Source organism: Cherax quadricarinatus, chromosome 7 (genome assembly GCF_038502225.1).
Source record: "Cherax quadricarinatus isolate ZL_2023a chromosome 7, ASM3850222v1, whole genome shotgun sequence".
In the NCBI taxonomy this organism is placed as follows: domain Eukaryota; kingdom Metazoa; phylum Arthropoda; class Malacostraca; order Decapoda; family Parastacidae; genus Cherax; species Cherax quadricarinatus.
The window spans coordinates 57,073,446-57,088,163 of record NC_091298.1 but is presented as its reverse complement, the minus strand read 5'-3'; the positions used below and the strand labels follow the sequence as shown (position 1 = coordinate 57,088,163).

Here is a 14,718-nt window from a genome sequence, read left to right as displayed (position 1 = left end):
ACTACTAACACCAACACCACTACCAACACCACTACTAACACCAACACCACTACCAACACCACTACTAACACCAACACCACTACTAACACCAACACCACTACCAACACCACTACTAACACCAACACCACTACTAACACCAACACCACTACTAACACCAACACCACTACTAACACCAACACCACTACCAACACCACTACCAACACCACTACTAACACCAACACCACTACTAACACCAACACCACTACTAACACCAACACCACTACCACTACCAACACCACTACCAACACCAACACCACTACCAACACCAGCACCACTACTAACACCAACACCACTACCACTACCAACACCACTACCAACACCAACACCACTACCAACACCAGCACCACTACTAACACCAACACCACTACCACTACCAACACCACTACCAACACCAACACCACTACCAACACCAGCACCACTACTAACACCAACACCACTACCACTACCAACACCACTACTAACACCAACACTTCCAAAAAAGGTCAATGATACAAGTTACATTAATCAAAACACTTTATTTGTTATTGTTATTATATTATCTAAACATTTACTTACAGTCAGCTATTACAGCTATAAACATTGTCTCATACATATCCATTACAGCTATGAACATTAACGCATTCTTATCTATTATCTATACACATTGTCTCATACATATCCATTTCAGCTATACACATTAACTCATACATATCCATCAATGCTATCAACATTGTCTCATTCGTTTCCTTTACAGCTATACATATGTCTCATACACACAAATACGTCATACAAGGGTGCCAACATAGCCTTTACAAAATATACACAGGGTTCGTATGGTTGGAGGACGGGAGATGGGAATTAGAAAGATCATATAGGGAGGGGAAGTGGAAGTTTTGTGGAAAGTGTAAACTTCTCTCTCTTTCACTCTCTGTAAATTGCATGTAAATAGTGAGAGACGAAGGAATTGGGAAAAATAAAGGGTTAAATGCTTCACAAATTGAGAAAGGAAAAATATGAGAAAGATGAACGAGGAGATGAAAAAAAGAAGAAAAATAAAGAAGGGGCATAAAGTTAAGAACTGATTTCAAGACAAACATAATCAGGTTTAGTGTCTAGTAAATAGAGAGGAACTGGACAGGCAGGACCAGCTGTTTACAAACATTAATCTCCGAGAGAAGCATTCACTTGTTGTGCAGAAGCCAGGACTAACCTGCTACCCCTGCCCTAGCTATCCTGCCCTAGCTTGACAGGAGGCACTGAGCAAGCATGAGGGTTAGTAACCCAGGGTAAAACCAGTACTAAGCTCTCGAGTTGGTCTCCATCTGGGTCCTTTCTCTCCCAGGATGCGAACCACAACAGGTACCTACTTACTGTTAGGTGAACAGGAGTACCACATAAGGGAACATGCTTAACGGCTTTTCACGCACGGAAAATTCAGCCAGGGTTCTCTCTGAACCGAAGGCGCTACCAATGTACCAAGAATGTTTATAACTTCGCGCATATACGTGAACTCGCATCGCGAACCTCGGAAGCACAAACTTAAGATCACAGTTTTCTATCTGAAAAATTGTGTGAACTTTCTCACTCAAAGCTGTGTCGACACAGTGGTCACTGACCAACCTATAGATGAAGCACAGATTTACAGTAGGAAACTGTTACCAGTCGTTGAATTGTGTGCAGTAGTATCCTGGTTGATCAGGCCCTGAACCACCGAGAGACCTGCTCGAAGACTAGTCTTCAAACCATACCCCGGCCGGGATTGAACCCGCGGTCAGAGAGTCTCAAAACTCCAGCCCGTCGCGTTAGCCACTAGACCAGCTAGCCACAATAACCGTACCCCGGCCGGGGTATGGTTTGTTTGCAATCGTGTCATTACGATTTCGTGAGTCATGTTGACGGCAGTGAAGGGACTTGAGCTAGAGTTCGTCACGGCCACGCTAGCTGGAGATTCGTCTGTAAAAACTTGCATTTGTGGTCACAGTGGTGCCTGTGCTAACCTTCCTATGGTGTTGAAATATACCTAGTTGGACGAATCTTATTGTGGCTAGCTGGTCTAGTGGCTAACGCGACGGGCTGGAGTTTTGAGACTCTCTGACTGCGGGTTCAATCCCGGCCGGGGGTATGGTTTGTTTGCAATCGTGTCATTACGATTTCGTGAGACTAGAGTCTTCAGCCAGTGACAGACAAGCTACTTTGGAATGGCTGTGTGGGTCTTGAGACCACTGACAGTAACAGACTGGCTGACCAGACAGTTAAAAGTGAAGTCTGGCCTCAGGCTGGGCTTCCTATTTAAAAATATAACTCGAGAAACCGGTCACAGGTATGTCTAGAGTGAACATTGCAAAGGAGCGATTTAGAGTGGAGGAGTAGAAGGTAGCTGTGAGTGAGGCAGGGAGAGTAAACACTCTTGGTTGATTCTTGTCATAACTCATTGTACTCCAGGAACATTTACACATATTCTACCTTCATTTCGTACTCCCTTGACAGTAGTGAATATAACACTATAGTTACTTGACAGTAGTGACATCAATACAAGAAGATTCAAGAGTTTTCTCACCCCTTTGCATTGTAAAATTTGTGGTATACCGGGCCTCAGATGTACAATATGTGTGTAAGAGGGATGACCTTCCCTCAGTCTTATCTCCAGCTTTTTGGACACGGCAGAGGAACGTGCAAGGCCACTGACTCATCCTGGCTAGAAGACATTTAAACAGCTTTCAGTAGCTGAGAGACCTCGGTAGTCTTTTTAGTAGGCTCAAGGTCCATGTTCTCAAGATTCCCAACTACATCAAACTTCGTGGATAGACAGACGACAACTGTTATACCGCAAGACGGGCAACAAGCACTTTCCAGCTGTATTATTCTGGAGGATATCAAGTCATCAGTGATTAGGCATACACTAGTGATTCAATATGGTTCATCCTCTTACAACAAAGAAAGAGTTGAAAAATCAAGTGCCCACACGAGAGAGAGAGAGAGAGAGAGAGAGAGAGAGAGAGAGAGAGAGAGAGAGAGAGAGAGAGAGGGAGGGAGGGAGCAGCAGTGAGTGAATATAAACAAAGGCAGGGGAGTAATTTATAAGGGGTGATGGTGTCTGTGCGTGGTGACATACACTGGTATTCTGCACTTGTCTGTTTTACTTCATCCATCGCCCAGCCTTCTGTATGACAGCCATAGCAGGCCTACTGCATGACAGCTATAGCAGGCCTACTGCATGACAGCTATAGCAGGCCTACTGCATGACAGCTATAGCAGACCTACTGCATGACAGCTATAGCAAACCTACTGCATGACAGCCATAGCAGACCTACTGCATGACAGCCATAGCAAGCCTACTGCATGACAGCCATAGCAGGCCTACTGCATGACAGCTATAGCAGGCCTACTGCATGACAGCCATAGCAGATCTACTGCATGACAGCCATAGCAGGCCTACTGCATGACAGCTATAGCAGGCCTACTGCATGACAGCCATAGCAGGCCTACTGCATGACAGCCATAGCAGGCCTACTGCATGACAGCCATAGCAGGCCTACTGCATGACAGCCATAGCAGGCCTACTGCATGACAGCCATAGCAGGCCTACTGCATGACAGCTATAGCAGGCCTACTGCATGACAGCCATAGCAGGCCTACTGCATGACAGCCATAGCAGGCCTACTGCATGACAGCCATAGCAGGCCTACTGCATGACAGCTACAGCAGGCCTACTACATGACAGCCATAGCAGGCCTACTGCATGACAGTCATAGCAGGCCTACTGCATGAAAGTTATAGCAGGCCTACTGCATGACAGCCATAGCAGGCCTACTGCACGACAGCCATAGCAGGCCTACTGCATGACAGTTATAGCAGGCCTACTGCATGACAGCCATAGCAGGCCTACTGCATGACAGCCATAGCAGGCCTACTGCATGACAGTCATAGCAGGCCTACTGCATGACAGTCATAGCAGGCCTACTGCATGACAGTTATAGCAGGCCTACTGCATGACAGTTATAGCAGGCCTACTGCATGACAGTTATAGCAGGCCTACTGCATGACAGCCATAGCAGGCCTACTGCATGACAGCCATAGCAGGCCTACTGCATGACAGTCATAGCAGGCCAACTGCATGACAGCCATTATAAGCCTACTACAGGCCAACAGCTGTAGGCCTACCTGTGCTGGAAACACTCACAAATCACAAAACACATTACTAGATACAACGGTAACTGACTCAACAATAGTCTGGTCTTCAAGAACTCAACTTACAACAAACTTTGTCGTGGTTCTGTCAAAGTTCAGTTTAGAAGGTATTCATTAAAATCAAAACCTTGTCTTGGCTGTTTTACACAAACAGGTTTTAAACTAGCATAACTTAGGTCAGGTTAGATACAGTAAGTTGAACTAGTGCTGTCCCGGCCCGGGTCTTCTCCAGATGGTGACCCGGCTAGTTGAACTAGTGCTGTCCCGGCCCGGGTCTTCTCCAGATGGTGACCCGGGTAGTTGAACTAGATGCACCTTTCCTTGTATTTTGTGATTATGAATTTATTCAGTTATCAGTGTAGTAGCAGACCATAGATGGCGTGCTTGTGTGTGTGTGTGTGTGTGTGTGTGTGTGTGTGTGTGTGTGTTTATGTGTGTGTACATCATGTACGTAGCTGGCCTAAGCCGTGTGTGCGGTGGTTGGTATCGTAAGGGAACCTGAGGGACGTCTGGCTAATATTCGACCGTCTGTACCGGTGTTCATTTGAACTCTTGTGAAGACAACTGTTTTAAAACACCATCAGAAACAGAAACACCAATATAGTGTAATGTGATTGTTTATCGACGACGTTTCGCTCACACAGTGGATATTATCAAGTCACAAACGGATGTGTTTGTAACTTGATCAGACTCACTATATGGGCGAGACGTTGTGGGTTAAGGATCAAATTTTACTGTGTGTTTCGCTCTCGACGTGTATATTGGTGGTCCGCCAGGACGATGCTCCGTCAGGCTTCACTCGCAGTACTCTGAGCTCTCCTTCACTAGTACTCAACTCTCGGGTCTTTGGCCTCTACCAGGCTTGTCAAAAAAATAAAAAAAATAAATAAACACAATAAACTCACCATTAACAACATTATAAACATTATATTTCTTTCAAAAAACATTAGAGGAAACTGAATCGTCATTTAAGGGGATTCCTATATACAGGTGTTAGGTACAAGACTTACAAATAAAGGTTAGACTAAGGGACCTAATGAATAAACACAAAATTGGGCAGGATTCGAGCAGTAGCCCTGGCATTTTAAATTTAGATTCAGATTATTTTCAATTACGGCATAAAATATTCCCCTCAAGGGGGTTCCTTGATGCTAGTGAGGGGCTCTTGATCTAGGGAATTGGATCTGTGCTCCAGTTTCCTGAAATGAGTCTGAATGCCTTTCAACTCCCCCCTCCCCACAGCTACTGTGTAATCCTTACGGCTTTAGGGTTCCCCAATAGTAATAATTACAAAATATAACAGAGAGCTAGATGCCAGAACCACGGTTCGAGTCTTCCGTCCACTGTTGTGTTTATACACTGACAGTCATTCATTACGACTTATCTCAAGTTTAAGAGAGCTAATATAAATGGCATGTTAAATGGTTTAGGTGCGAGGGTTTAAACAGCTTGGTCTATTTAAGCTAAAGTTTTAAGTCAGAACTTAAAGGGTTTAAGTCAGAGCATTAAACCAAAGGGAACAAGTCTAGGGGGTTATAGGAAGACCTTAATCCAAAGGGTTAGTTTAGTACTATTGTGGGTTACAGATAGAGAAGGTGTCAGTGGAAAGTGTATTATGTGAGGTGTTGCTCCACTCGTTATGAGTGAAACACACAGGTAAGCATGGCACTCAGGGTGTTAGTGTTGTGAGGGACGGGGGGGGGGCTACAGTGGAGGGGAGGCGGAAGATTATAGTGAGAGTAATGGGGAAGACTATAGTTGGATTAATGGGGAAGACGATAGTGAAGTAATGGGGAGGAGAGTGTGGGAATACTAACACGCAGGTTTATACATTAAGTGTGGGAATCAGTGTACATTATTACTGCACAAACCAACACAAATTAAGTCAATAAAACAGAATAATAACAAAGTGTAAACAGTGTAGTGCCACTGCAGTACTGCTCTTACTACACCAGACACATGGCCAACACTTGCCTAGATTTATGGAAACGTTTCGACACACAGTGGCTTCATTAGTCCAATACAACAGAAAATGGCGAAGATCAGAAGGAGTTTGAGGTAATCAGTCCCACAGTCTTGATAAGATTGATGGACTGATTACATCGACTCCAGGCTGAGGGACTCATTACCTCAAACTCCTTCTGATCTTCACCATTCTTCTTTGTATAGGACTGATGAAGCCACTGTGTGGTGAAAAGTTTCCTCAGTGAAGATACCACAGTGTTGCACATGTGTCTAATTTATCAAGTTGTCGGTTCTCTGAACCATATATCTACAATATTGCTCTTGTGTTCCCTCTTGGATGTAGCGGCACTCATGACACTGTAGGCATCCTCATCCAAGGCACTGGAGCCAGCCTATCCTCTCTTCCATCAAACCTCGCACTTCTAGGGCACTCTATCTCTGATTTAATGTAATATTAAATATTTCAATGATTTAATGCAATATTAAATCAGTAATATATATTCAGATATATATCATTGATTTATATTCAGGTATATATATCACTGATATATATTCAGATTGAATTTAGCAGAGTTATGCCAAAAACAAATTTCTTCTCTGCTATGTTTACCCAATAATAATAATAATAATAATAATAATAATAATAATAATAATTTGTTTTATTTTCTCAATATATATTAGTTTGTGTCAGAAATTGCTGTTAATAAGAGTGTTGTGTTTGAAGAAGTATATTGAACATTATTGTGGTAGTATCAGGATGAGTAATCTACAGTAAGGATAGTACTACACACTGTGCAAGAATGTTAATTGTTATACAGACATTAGTGAAAGCTTTCTATAGAGATTTTCTTATATAAAGTCTTTTTTTAATATATGATTTATTAAGCACACGATCAGCCTCTTCATTTTTTAACTACACAATTGCCTCGATTTGGGAGTTTTTCATTGTTCCGTAGTCTCTGGTGGCGGAGGGAAGTCAGTTTACATTACGTTTGAAAATGCACGGTTTTGACTGTGACTGGCAGGTAGGAAAGCAGTGCGCTGGTTTCTGAGCCGCCAATGACGCATTCTTGATTGGAACAGTTAAAACGTAATTATGCAGTATTTTAAATTGCAATTACGAACAGGTATATTTCGAACACGGGACACTCAGCCATATTTCAAACGCCACTGTCCAGCCCATGTCGAACTCTAAAGCACTTACATTACGTTTTTGATCTTGTCATGAACAGTCTTCAACAGTTTTCAATCTTCCGAATAGTTTTGATGCGCAGTTCCTCGGTGTCCTGATGCCTTGCCCACCCTGTGAATGCTCTTACTCCAGCCTGCATGTCCTTCACAATTATCCACCCATCTTCAGTCCACTTGGTACTCCACAGTTGACAACACCTCGCTCCACCTAGCTCCTCCCAGTAATTGGTAGTTAAGATTTTCGATGAAGCAGGCTTAGAATCTGCAAGGGAAACGAGATACACATTATTATTATTATTTTATTACATTCTAGCACATGACGCAGGGTGCGACAATAGTTCCTCTGGCAACGTTTATATTTGATGGTGGTTACATCAAGTGGTGGTTCAAAAGCCCTCAGAGGTACTTATAGTCCTGCGGAAGCAGGCCAGTAGTGACATCCACGAGTCTGCTGAATTTGTTGAATGCGTCCTATATACGTGGTTGCTCTTGGATTATATAATGTGCGATAAACTGGTTGGTGCAAGGTTAATGAGGCTCACCTGAAGTTTTTTTTTTTTCGTATTATCCACAAACAAACAGTTGATGTTTCAGAGTTATAATCTACACGCCTTTGCCAATTCATCATTTGTATCATGCATGTGAAGATCAATGTATAAGCAAAGCCACAAAAGTTATACACTGGCTGGAATGTTTATAGGTGCTAGCTCGTCCCAGTTGACGCTCATGGAGTTAAAACGTTTATGGATGACAGGGAATTACTTACAGTTAAGGTGTGAACTATAGATCCATAAACACTTAAAAGTCCAAAGATTATAGCAGACGGTTCAGTTTGAACGATAGAAACCTTAATGCTGATCCGTGCTCCAATTTCCACATGGAAACCACGACTCACGACTCACTTTCTCCTCAAAACTAAGCATGATGCCTTACGTTTTATCGTAGGCATACCCCCACAGCGTGTGTTACTCCACAGAAAATCAACATATATATTTTGTGGAAGAGATTGCTGTGGAGGTATGCCTACAATAAAACGTAAGGCATCATGCTTACTTTCGAGAAGAAAGTTTGATTGTGATCTGACATGGTTCTATGGGGAGAAGTGAGGAATAGTGATTTGTAAAGAAGTACTTTCCTATAGTGCAGGGAAATGTCGCTAATGCTTTACCTGACATAGATCGTGTACCTGATTTATTAGGAGGCCAGTACTAGTGATCCATGTGGAGGAGTGTTCACCTGTGGTGCTGAAGCTCTGGAGAGTTTATGTGCATATTAACGCCAGTGAGAACTTCTTCAGTGACTCAGTGATGCTTGGGATCTCAGTTTCTTTCCTCGTGTCTACTGTTTTACTAGTACCTAGACATACTAGGATAATACTCATTGCAGGATGTGGGAAATATCATGGAAATGTGTGAGGAGGGGGGGGAGGAGGAGGAATATGGGTAACTGGTGTAGATACATACTCGTATGATTGGAGGACTGAGAATGTAGCAAGAAGCATGGCAACTATGATTAAGGGAGCAGAGTGGAACATGCCTTTAATATTTGATTGGATGGTAGGATGGGAAATGTCATGGAATTGTGGGAGGGGAGAGAGGGATGGGTGATGGTATACAACGTCTATCACTGGTTGAATGATGGAAGGAGTGGGGTAGGGAGGGAACATAATGGCAGGAGATGAAAGGATGGGCTGTAGGAATGATGTGTGAGCTTAAGAATAATATAGAATTATAAGATTTGGCGTGGATGATGTAGTTACACGCGAAGTGGCACACAGATTAATGATACTTTAACACTAATGACCCTCGTACCGCTTCCCATCTCTCTAATGATCACAAATCACCATTCCATTAATCAAATTCTTCATTACTCTAATTGAAATTTAAGTCCGAGCTTTTCTTCATTAGCGTAATAGCTATTTTCTTCCGTTTGTCTTCTTCGGCAGGACACAGGCTCCGCCCACAGCCCTTCCTGATTGGCTGTTGCAGATGCTGAATCACCGCCAGCCAATCAGACTAGGATGTGGGCGGGGCTTGTGTTATCTACTTGTTGATTGTTCGTTTTTTTAATAAATGTTAATACTTTAAAAAACTTTCATGCAGCAAAATAAGAAATATTGCAAAAAATTTGTTTAAAATTACAAAAACAGCATAAGCAACTGTTTCTCAGGATTCATATATTTTTGAAGTTTATTTCTCTCTCTCTCTCTCTCTCTCTCTCTCTCTATGTATATATGTGTCGTACCGAATAGATAAAACTGGTCAGTTAGTAAGAACTCGTTTAAAATTAGGTCCTAAAATTTTCTCTTATACGTTTAAAGATACTTTTTTTTCATTTATGTTAATGTAAAAATTAATAATTTTGTACCAAAAGAATCTGAGAAAACTTACCTAACTAAATATATTTTAGATAAGTTTACAATAATTTAATAAACAAACACAATGAATTAATTTTTTTCTTTCTTACCTGCTAGCGGACTTGTATATTAGCCTGTTCTGAGTGGTGTGTGTGAGCGTGGGCGTGGGCATGGGCGTGTGAGGTGGTGGGGACGCGGAAGGCGCGTTGTTTCTCTTCAAACTCCCTCAGACGAGCCTTGTATTTCTCGATTTCCTCTCTCAGTATCCGGTCCTCCTCCTGAGTTGGACCAGAGGCAGTGGTTAGAGGTGTGTGAAGCAAGAGTTAGAGGTGTGAGAGGTGGTAACATTAGAGTGAGGTAGGATACTAGAGGAGTGTGTGAGGCAAAGGTTAGAGGCGGTGGTTAGAGGGAGTGTGAGAGACAGGGAGTCAGTCAAGTGTGAGAGGCAAGGTAGATTAACAGGATGGGCAGGAGTTAGACTAGTGTGAGAGGCAGGGGTATAAGACAAGGTGAGGGAGTAATGAGAGGATAATCATCATACTCACCGTAGCATTGTCTTCATCATATTCCAAACATCCCACTCCATCAAGACGTTCAAGGTCGACGTAGCCCCTCCACCGTACACACACTCCGTTCATGATGAAGGGTGAGCGTAAGTGAACCTGTGTGGGAAGACAACATGATGAAGGGTGAGCGTAGGTGAACCTGTGTGGGGAGACAACATGATGAAGGATGAGCGTAGGTGAACCTGTGTGGGAAGACAACATGATGAAGGATGAGCGTTGGTGAACCTGTGTGGGGAGACATGATGAAGGGTGAGCGTAGGTGAACCTGTGTGGAGAGACAACATAATGAAGGGTGAGCGTAGGTGAACCTGTGTGGGAAGACAACATAATGAAGGGTGAGCGTAGGTGAACCTGTGTGGGAGGAAAACATGATGAAGGGTGAGCGTAGGTGAACCTGTGTGGGGAGACAACATGATGAAGGGTGAGCGTAGGTGAACCTGTGTGGGAGGACAACATGATGAAGGGTGAGCGTAGGTGAACCTGTGTGGGAAGACAACATGATGAAGGGTGAGCGTAGGTGAACCTGTGTGGGAAGACAACATGATGAAGGGTGAACAAAGATGAACCTGTGAGGGGAGAGAACATGAAGGGTGAACAAAGATGAACCTGTGAGGGGAGAGAACATGAAGGGTGAACAAAGATGAACCTGTGAAGGGAGAGAACATGAAGGGTGAACAAAGATGAACCTGTGAAGGGAGAGAACATGAAGGGTGAACAAAGATGAACCTGTGAAGGGAGAGAACATGAAGGGTGAACAAAGATGAACCTGTGAAGGGAGAGAACATGAAGGGTGAACAAAGATGAACCTGTGAAGGGAGAGAACATGAAGGGTGAACAAAGATGAACCTGTGAAGGGAGAGAACATGAAGGGTGAACAAAGGTGAACCTGTATAGTGAAGAACACAGAGTATCATTATTATGGGGAGCGCTAAACCCGCGTGAATATTAATAAGACATAGACATATAGAAACTTTAAGATCTAAATGAGCCACAGGAATTATAGACAATAATGATACAATCTAAGAAGCTACTTATCTACTGCTACGTGGCTATGGCTCCCCACAGTTTACACTAGAGGTGGATCCATCTAAGAGATTCATAAGACCCTCACCTCTTTTCATGCGCCTATAAGAGGGAAGGAACAACAAGGATTGTATTTCAGATAGTGTAATGTGATGTACTGGATTGTATTTGTGTATTTGGAATAAAGAATGAATGGGGAGAAGAATAAGAAGTTTGCCAGGCAAAGATGATAAAGTCTGAAGAAGTTACAAGATAGAGAAGTTAGGTGCTGGGAGCTAATAAATCGTGAGTTTGCTGAAGTTTGCTGGGAAGACAATGTGATAATAAACAATGATGTGAACCAGTATGTTGAGTGGATGATCCTGTGACACTAGAAGTTTGTGATGTAAATGCTTTATAAAAGCCACAAGTTGAAGAATGAGTCAATTGTACAACTATTGGGAATTTTTAATGAGGAAACGTATCGCCAGCCAGTGGCTTCTTCAGTCCGGTATAGAGAAGAACGTTGGAAGATGAGGAAGAGTTTGAGGCAATCAGTCCCTCATTTCATCAGTCTTCTAAGGAATAATGGACTGAACATATCGACTCCAGGCTGAGGGACGATACCAGAATCTATGAAAGTGACATTCATACAAGACACAGCGAGCCTTCAAGCTGATAGAAAGCAAGTCTTCAAGTGGGTCGCTGACAACACTATAATCAATGGCGACAATAAATTGATAGGTAGGAAAACCAGAACCTTCAAAACAAGGGATGACAAGCCAATGATGACTCTTCAGTGAGCATGCTGGGGGAACAAGAGAACATGCTGGGGGAACAAGTGGGCATGCTTGGGGAACAAGTGAGCATGCTGGGGGAACAAGTGGGCATGCTGGGGGAACAAGTGGGCATGCTGAGGGAACAAGTGGGCATGCTTGGGGAACAAGTGAGCATGCTGGGGGAACAAGTGAGCATGCTGAGGGAACAAGTGGGCATGCTTGGGGAACAAGTGAGCATGCTGGGGGAACAAGTGAGCATGCTGGGGGAACAAGTGAGCATGCTGGGGGAACAAGTGGGCATGCTTGGGGAACAAGTGAGCATGCTTGGGGAACAAGTGAGCATGCTGGGGGAACAAGTGAGCATGCTGGGGGAACAAGTGAGCATGCTGGGGGAACAAGTGGGCATGCTTGGGGAACAAGTGAGCATGCTTGGGGAACAAGTGAGCATGCTGGGGGAACAAGTGAGCATGCTGGGGCAACAAGTGGGCATGCTTGGGGAACAAGTGAGCATGCTTGGGGAACAAGTGAGCATGCTGGGGGAACAAGTGAGCATGCTGGGGGAACAAGTGAGCATGCTGGGGGAACAAGTGAGCATGCTTGGGGAACAAGTGAGCATGCTGGGGGAACAAGTGAGCATGCTGGGGGAACAAGTGAGCATGCTTGGGGAAAAAGTGAGCATGCTTGGGGAACAAGTGAGCATGCTGGGGGAACAAGTGAGCATGCTGGGGGAACAAGTGAGCATGCTTGGGGAACAAGTGAGCATGCTTGGGGAACAAGTGAGCATGCTGGGGGAACAAGTGAGCATGCTGGGGGAACAAGTGGGCATGCTGGGGGAACAAGTGAGCATGCTGGGGGAACAAGTGGGCATGCTGAGGGAACAAGTGAGCATGCTGGGGGAACAAGTGGGCATGCTGAGGGAACAAGTGGGCATGCTGGGGGAACAAGTGAGCATGCTGGGGGAACACGGGGGCATGCTGGGGAACAAGTGAGCATGCTGGGGGAACAAGTGGGCATGCTGGGGGAACAAGTGAGCATGCTGGGGGAACAAGTGGGCATGCTTGGGGAACAAGTGAGCATGCTGGGAGAACAAGTGGGCATGCTTGGGGAACAAGTGAGCATGCTGGGGGAACAAGTGGGCATGCTTGGGGAACAAGTGAGCATGCTGGGGGAACAAGTGGGCATGCTTGGGGAACAAGTGAGCATGCTGGGGGAACAACTGGGCATGCTGGGGGAACAAGTGGGCATGCTTGGGGAACAAGTGGGCATGCTTGGGGAACAAGTGGGCATGCTTGGGGAACAAGTGAGCATGCTGAGGGAACAAGTGGGCATGCTGGGGGAACAAGTGGGCATGCTGAGGGAACAAGTGAGCATGCTGGGGGAACAAGTGAGCATGCTGAGGGAACAAGTGGGCATGCTGGGGGAACAAGTGGGCATGCTGGGGGAACAAGTGAGCATGCTGAGGGAACAAGTGGGCATGCTGGGGGAACAAGTGAGCATGCTGAGGGAACAAGTGGGCATGCTGGGGGAATAAGTGGGCATGCTGGGGGAACAAGTGGGCATGCTGAGGGAACAAGTGAGCATGCTGGGGGAACAAGTGGGCATGCTTGGGGAACAAGTGAGCATGCTGGGGGAACAAGTGGGCATGCTGGGGGAACAAGTAAGCACGCTGAGGGCACAAGTGGGCATGCTTGGGGAACAAGTGAGCATGCTGAGGGAACAAGTGGGCATGCTGGGGGAACAAGTGGGCATGCTGGGGGAACAAGTGGGCATGCTGAGGGAACAAGTGAGCATGCTGAGGGAACAAGTGAGCATGCTGAGGGAACAAGTGGGCATGCTGAGGGAACAAGTGAGCATGCTGAGGGAACAAGTGGGCATGCTGGGGGAACAAGTGAGCATGCTGAGGGAACAAGTGGGCATGCTGAGGGAACAAGTGAGCATGCTGAGGGAACAAGTGGGCATGCTGGGGAAACAAGTGAGCATGCTGAGGGAACAAGTGAGCATGCTGAGGGAACAAGTGGGCATGCTGGGGGAACAAGTGAGCATGCTGAGGGAACAAGTGGGCATGCTGAGGGAACAAGTGAGCATGCTGAGGGAACAAGTGGGCATGCTGGGGAAACAAGTGAGCATGCTGAGGGAACAAGTGAGCATGCTGAGGGAACAAGTGGGCATGCTGGGGGAACAAGTGAGCATGCTGAGGGAACAAGTGGGCATGCTGAGGGAACAAGTGAGCATGCTGAGGGAACAAGTGGGCATGCTGGGGGAACATGTGGTACAAGCTAACTTCATAGTGTGTCATAATGGTTGTGGGGGTCATCGCCCCCGCGGGTCGGCTTCAGACCAGGCTTCTTAAGAGTGGACATACGAACTATTAAGAAACACAGAGGAAAGACAAATGTAATAATTTTGTTGAGATTTACCTGTCGATTGCTACTGGATACAGCATTCTAAACAATACAGGAGGCTACAGTATTAAAAAGAGCAAGATACAGTGTAAATTATGGCACAAGAGGTGCGGGAAACACATAATGGAAGGTACAATAAAGAGCCACATGCCATCTTGCTGAGGTAAATCTTTTCCATAACTTTATTGACGCTGTAAACGAGACCGACACGCACATCATAAACCCAGTGACCTGCCCTCCCATTATCACCG

The 14,718-nt window shown here is 45.0% G+C and overlaps 1 protein-coding gene across 2 annotated transcripts in view; it reads right to left on the bottom strand.

Annotated features, from left to right (window-relative positions):
* Positions 1-539: 539 nt before the first annotated feature.
* LOC138851024 (protein big brother-like) overlaps positions 540-14,718 on the bottom strand; it is a 157,483-nt gene continuing 143,304 nt past the window's right edge. For both annotated transcript variants that reach the window (XM_070082506.1, XM_070082507.1), the window contains 3 exons: positions 10,264-10,380; positions 9,829-9,996; positions 540-7,624 (listed from right to left, as the gene is read on the bottom strand). In XM_070082506.1, the coding sequence (XP_069938607.1) occupies positions 9,832-9,996; positions 10,264-10,380 (282 nt within the window). In that variant the 3' untranslated portion in view covers positions 540-7,624; positions 9,829-9,831. The remainder of the gene's footprint in view (positions 7,625-9,828; positions 9,997-10,263; positions 10,381-14,718) is intronic.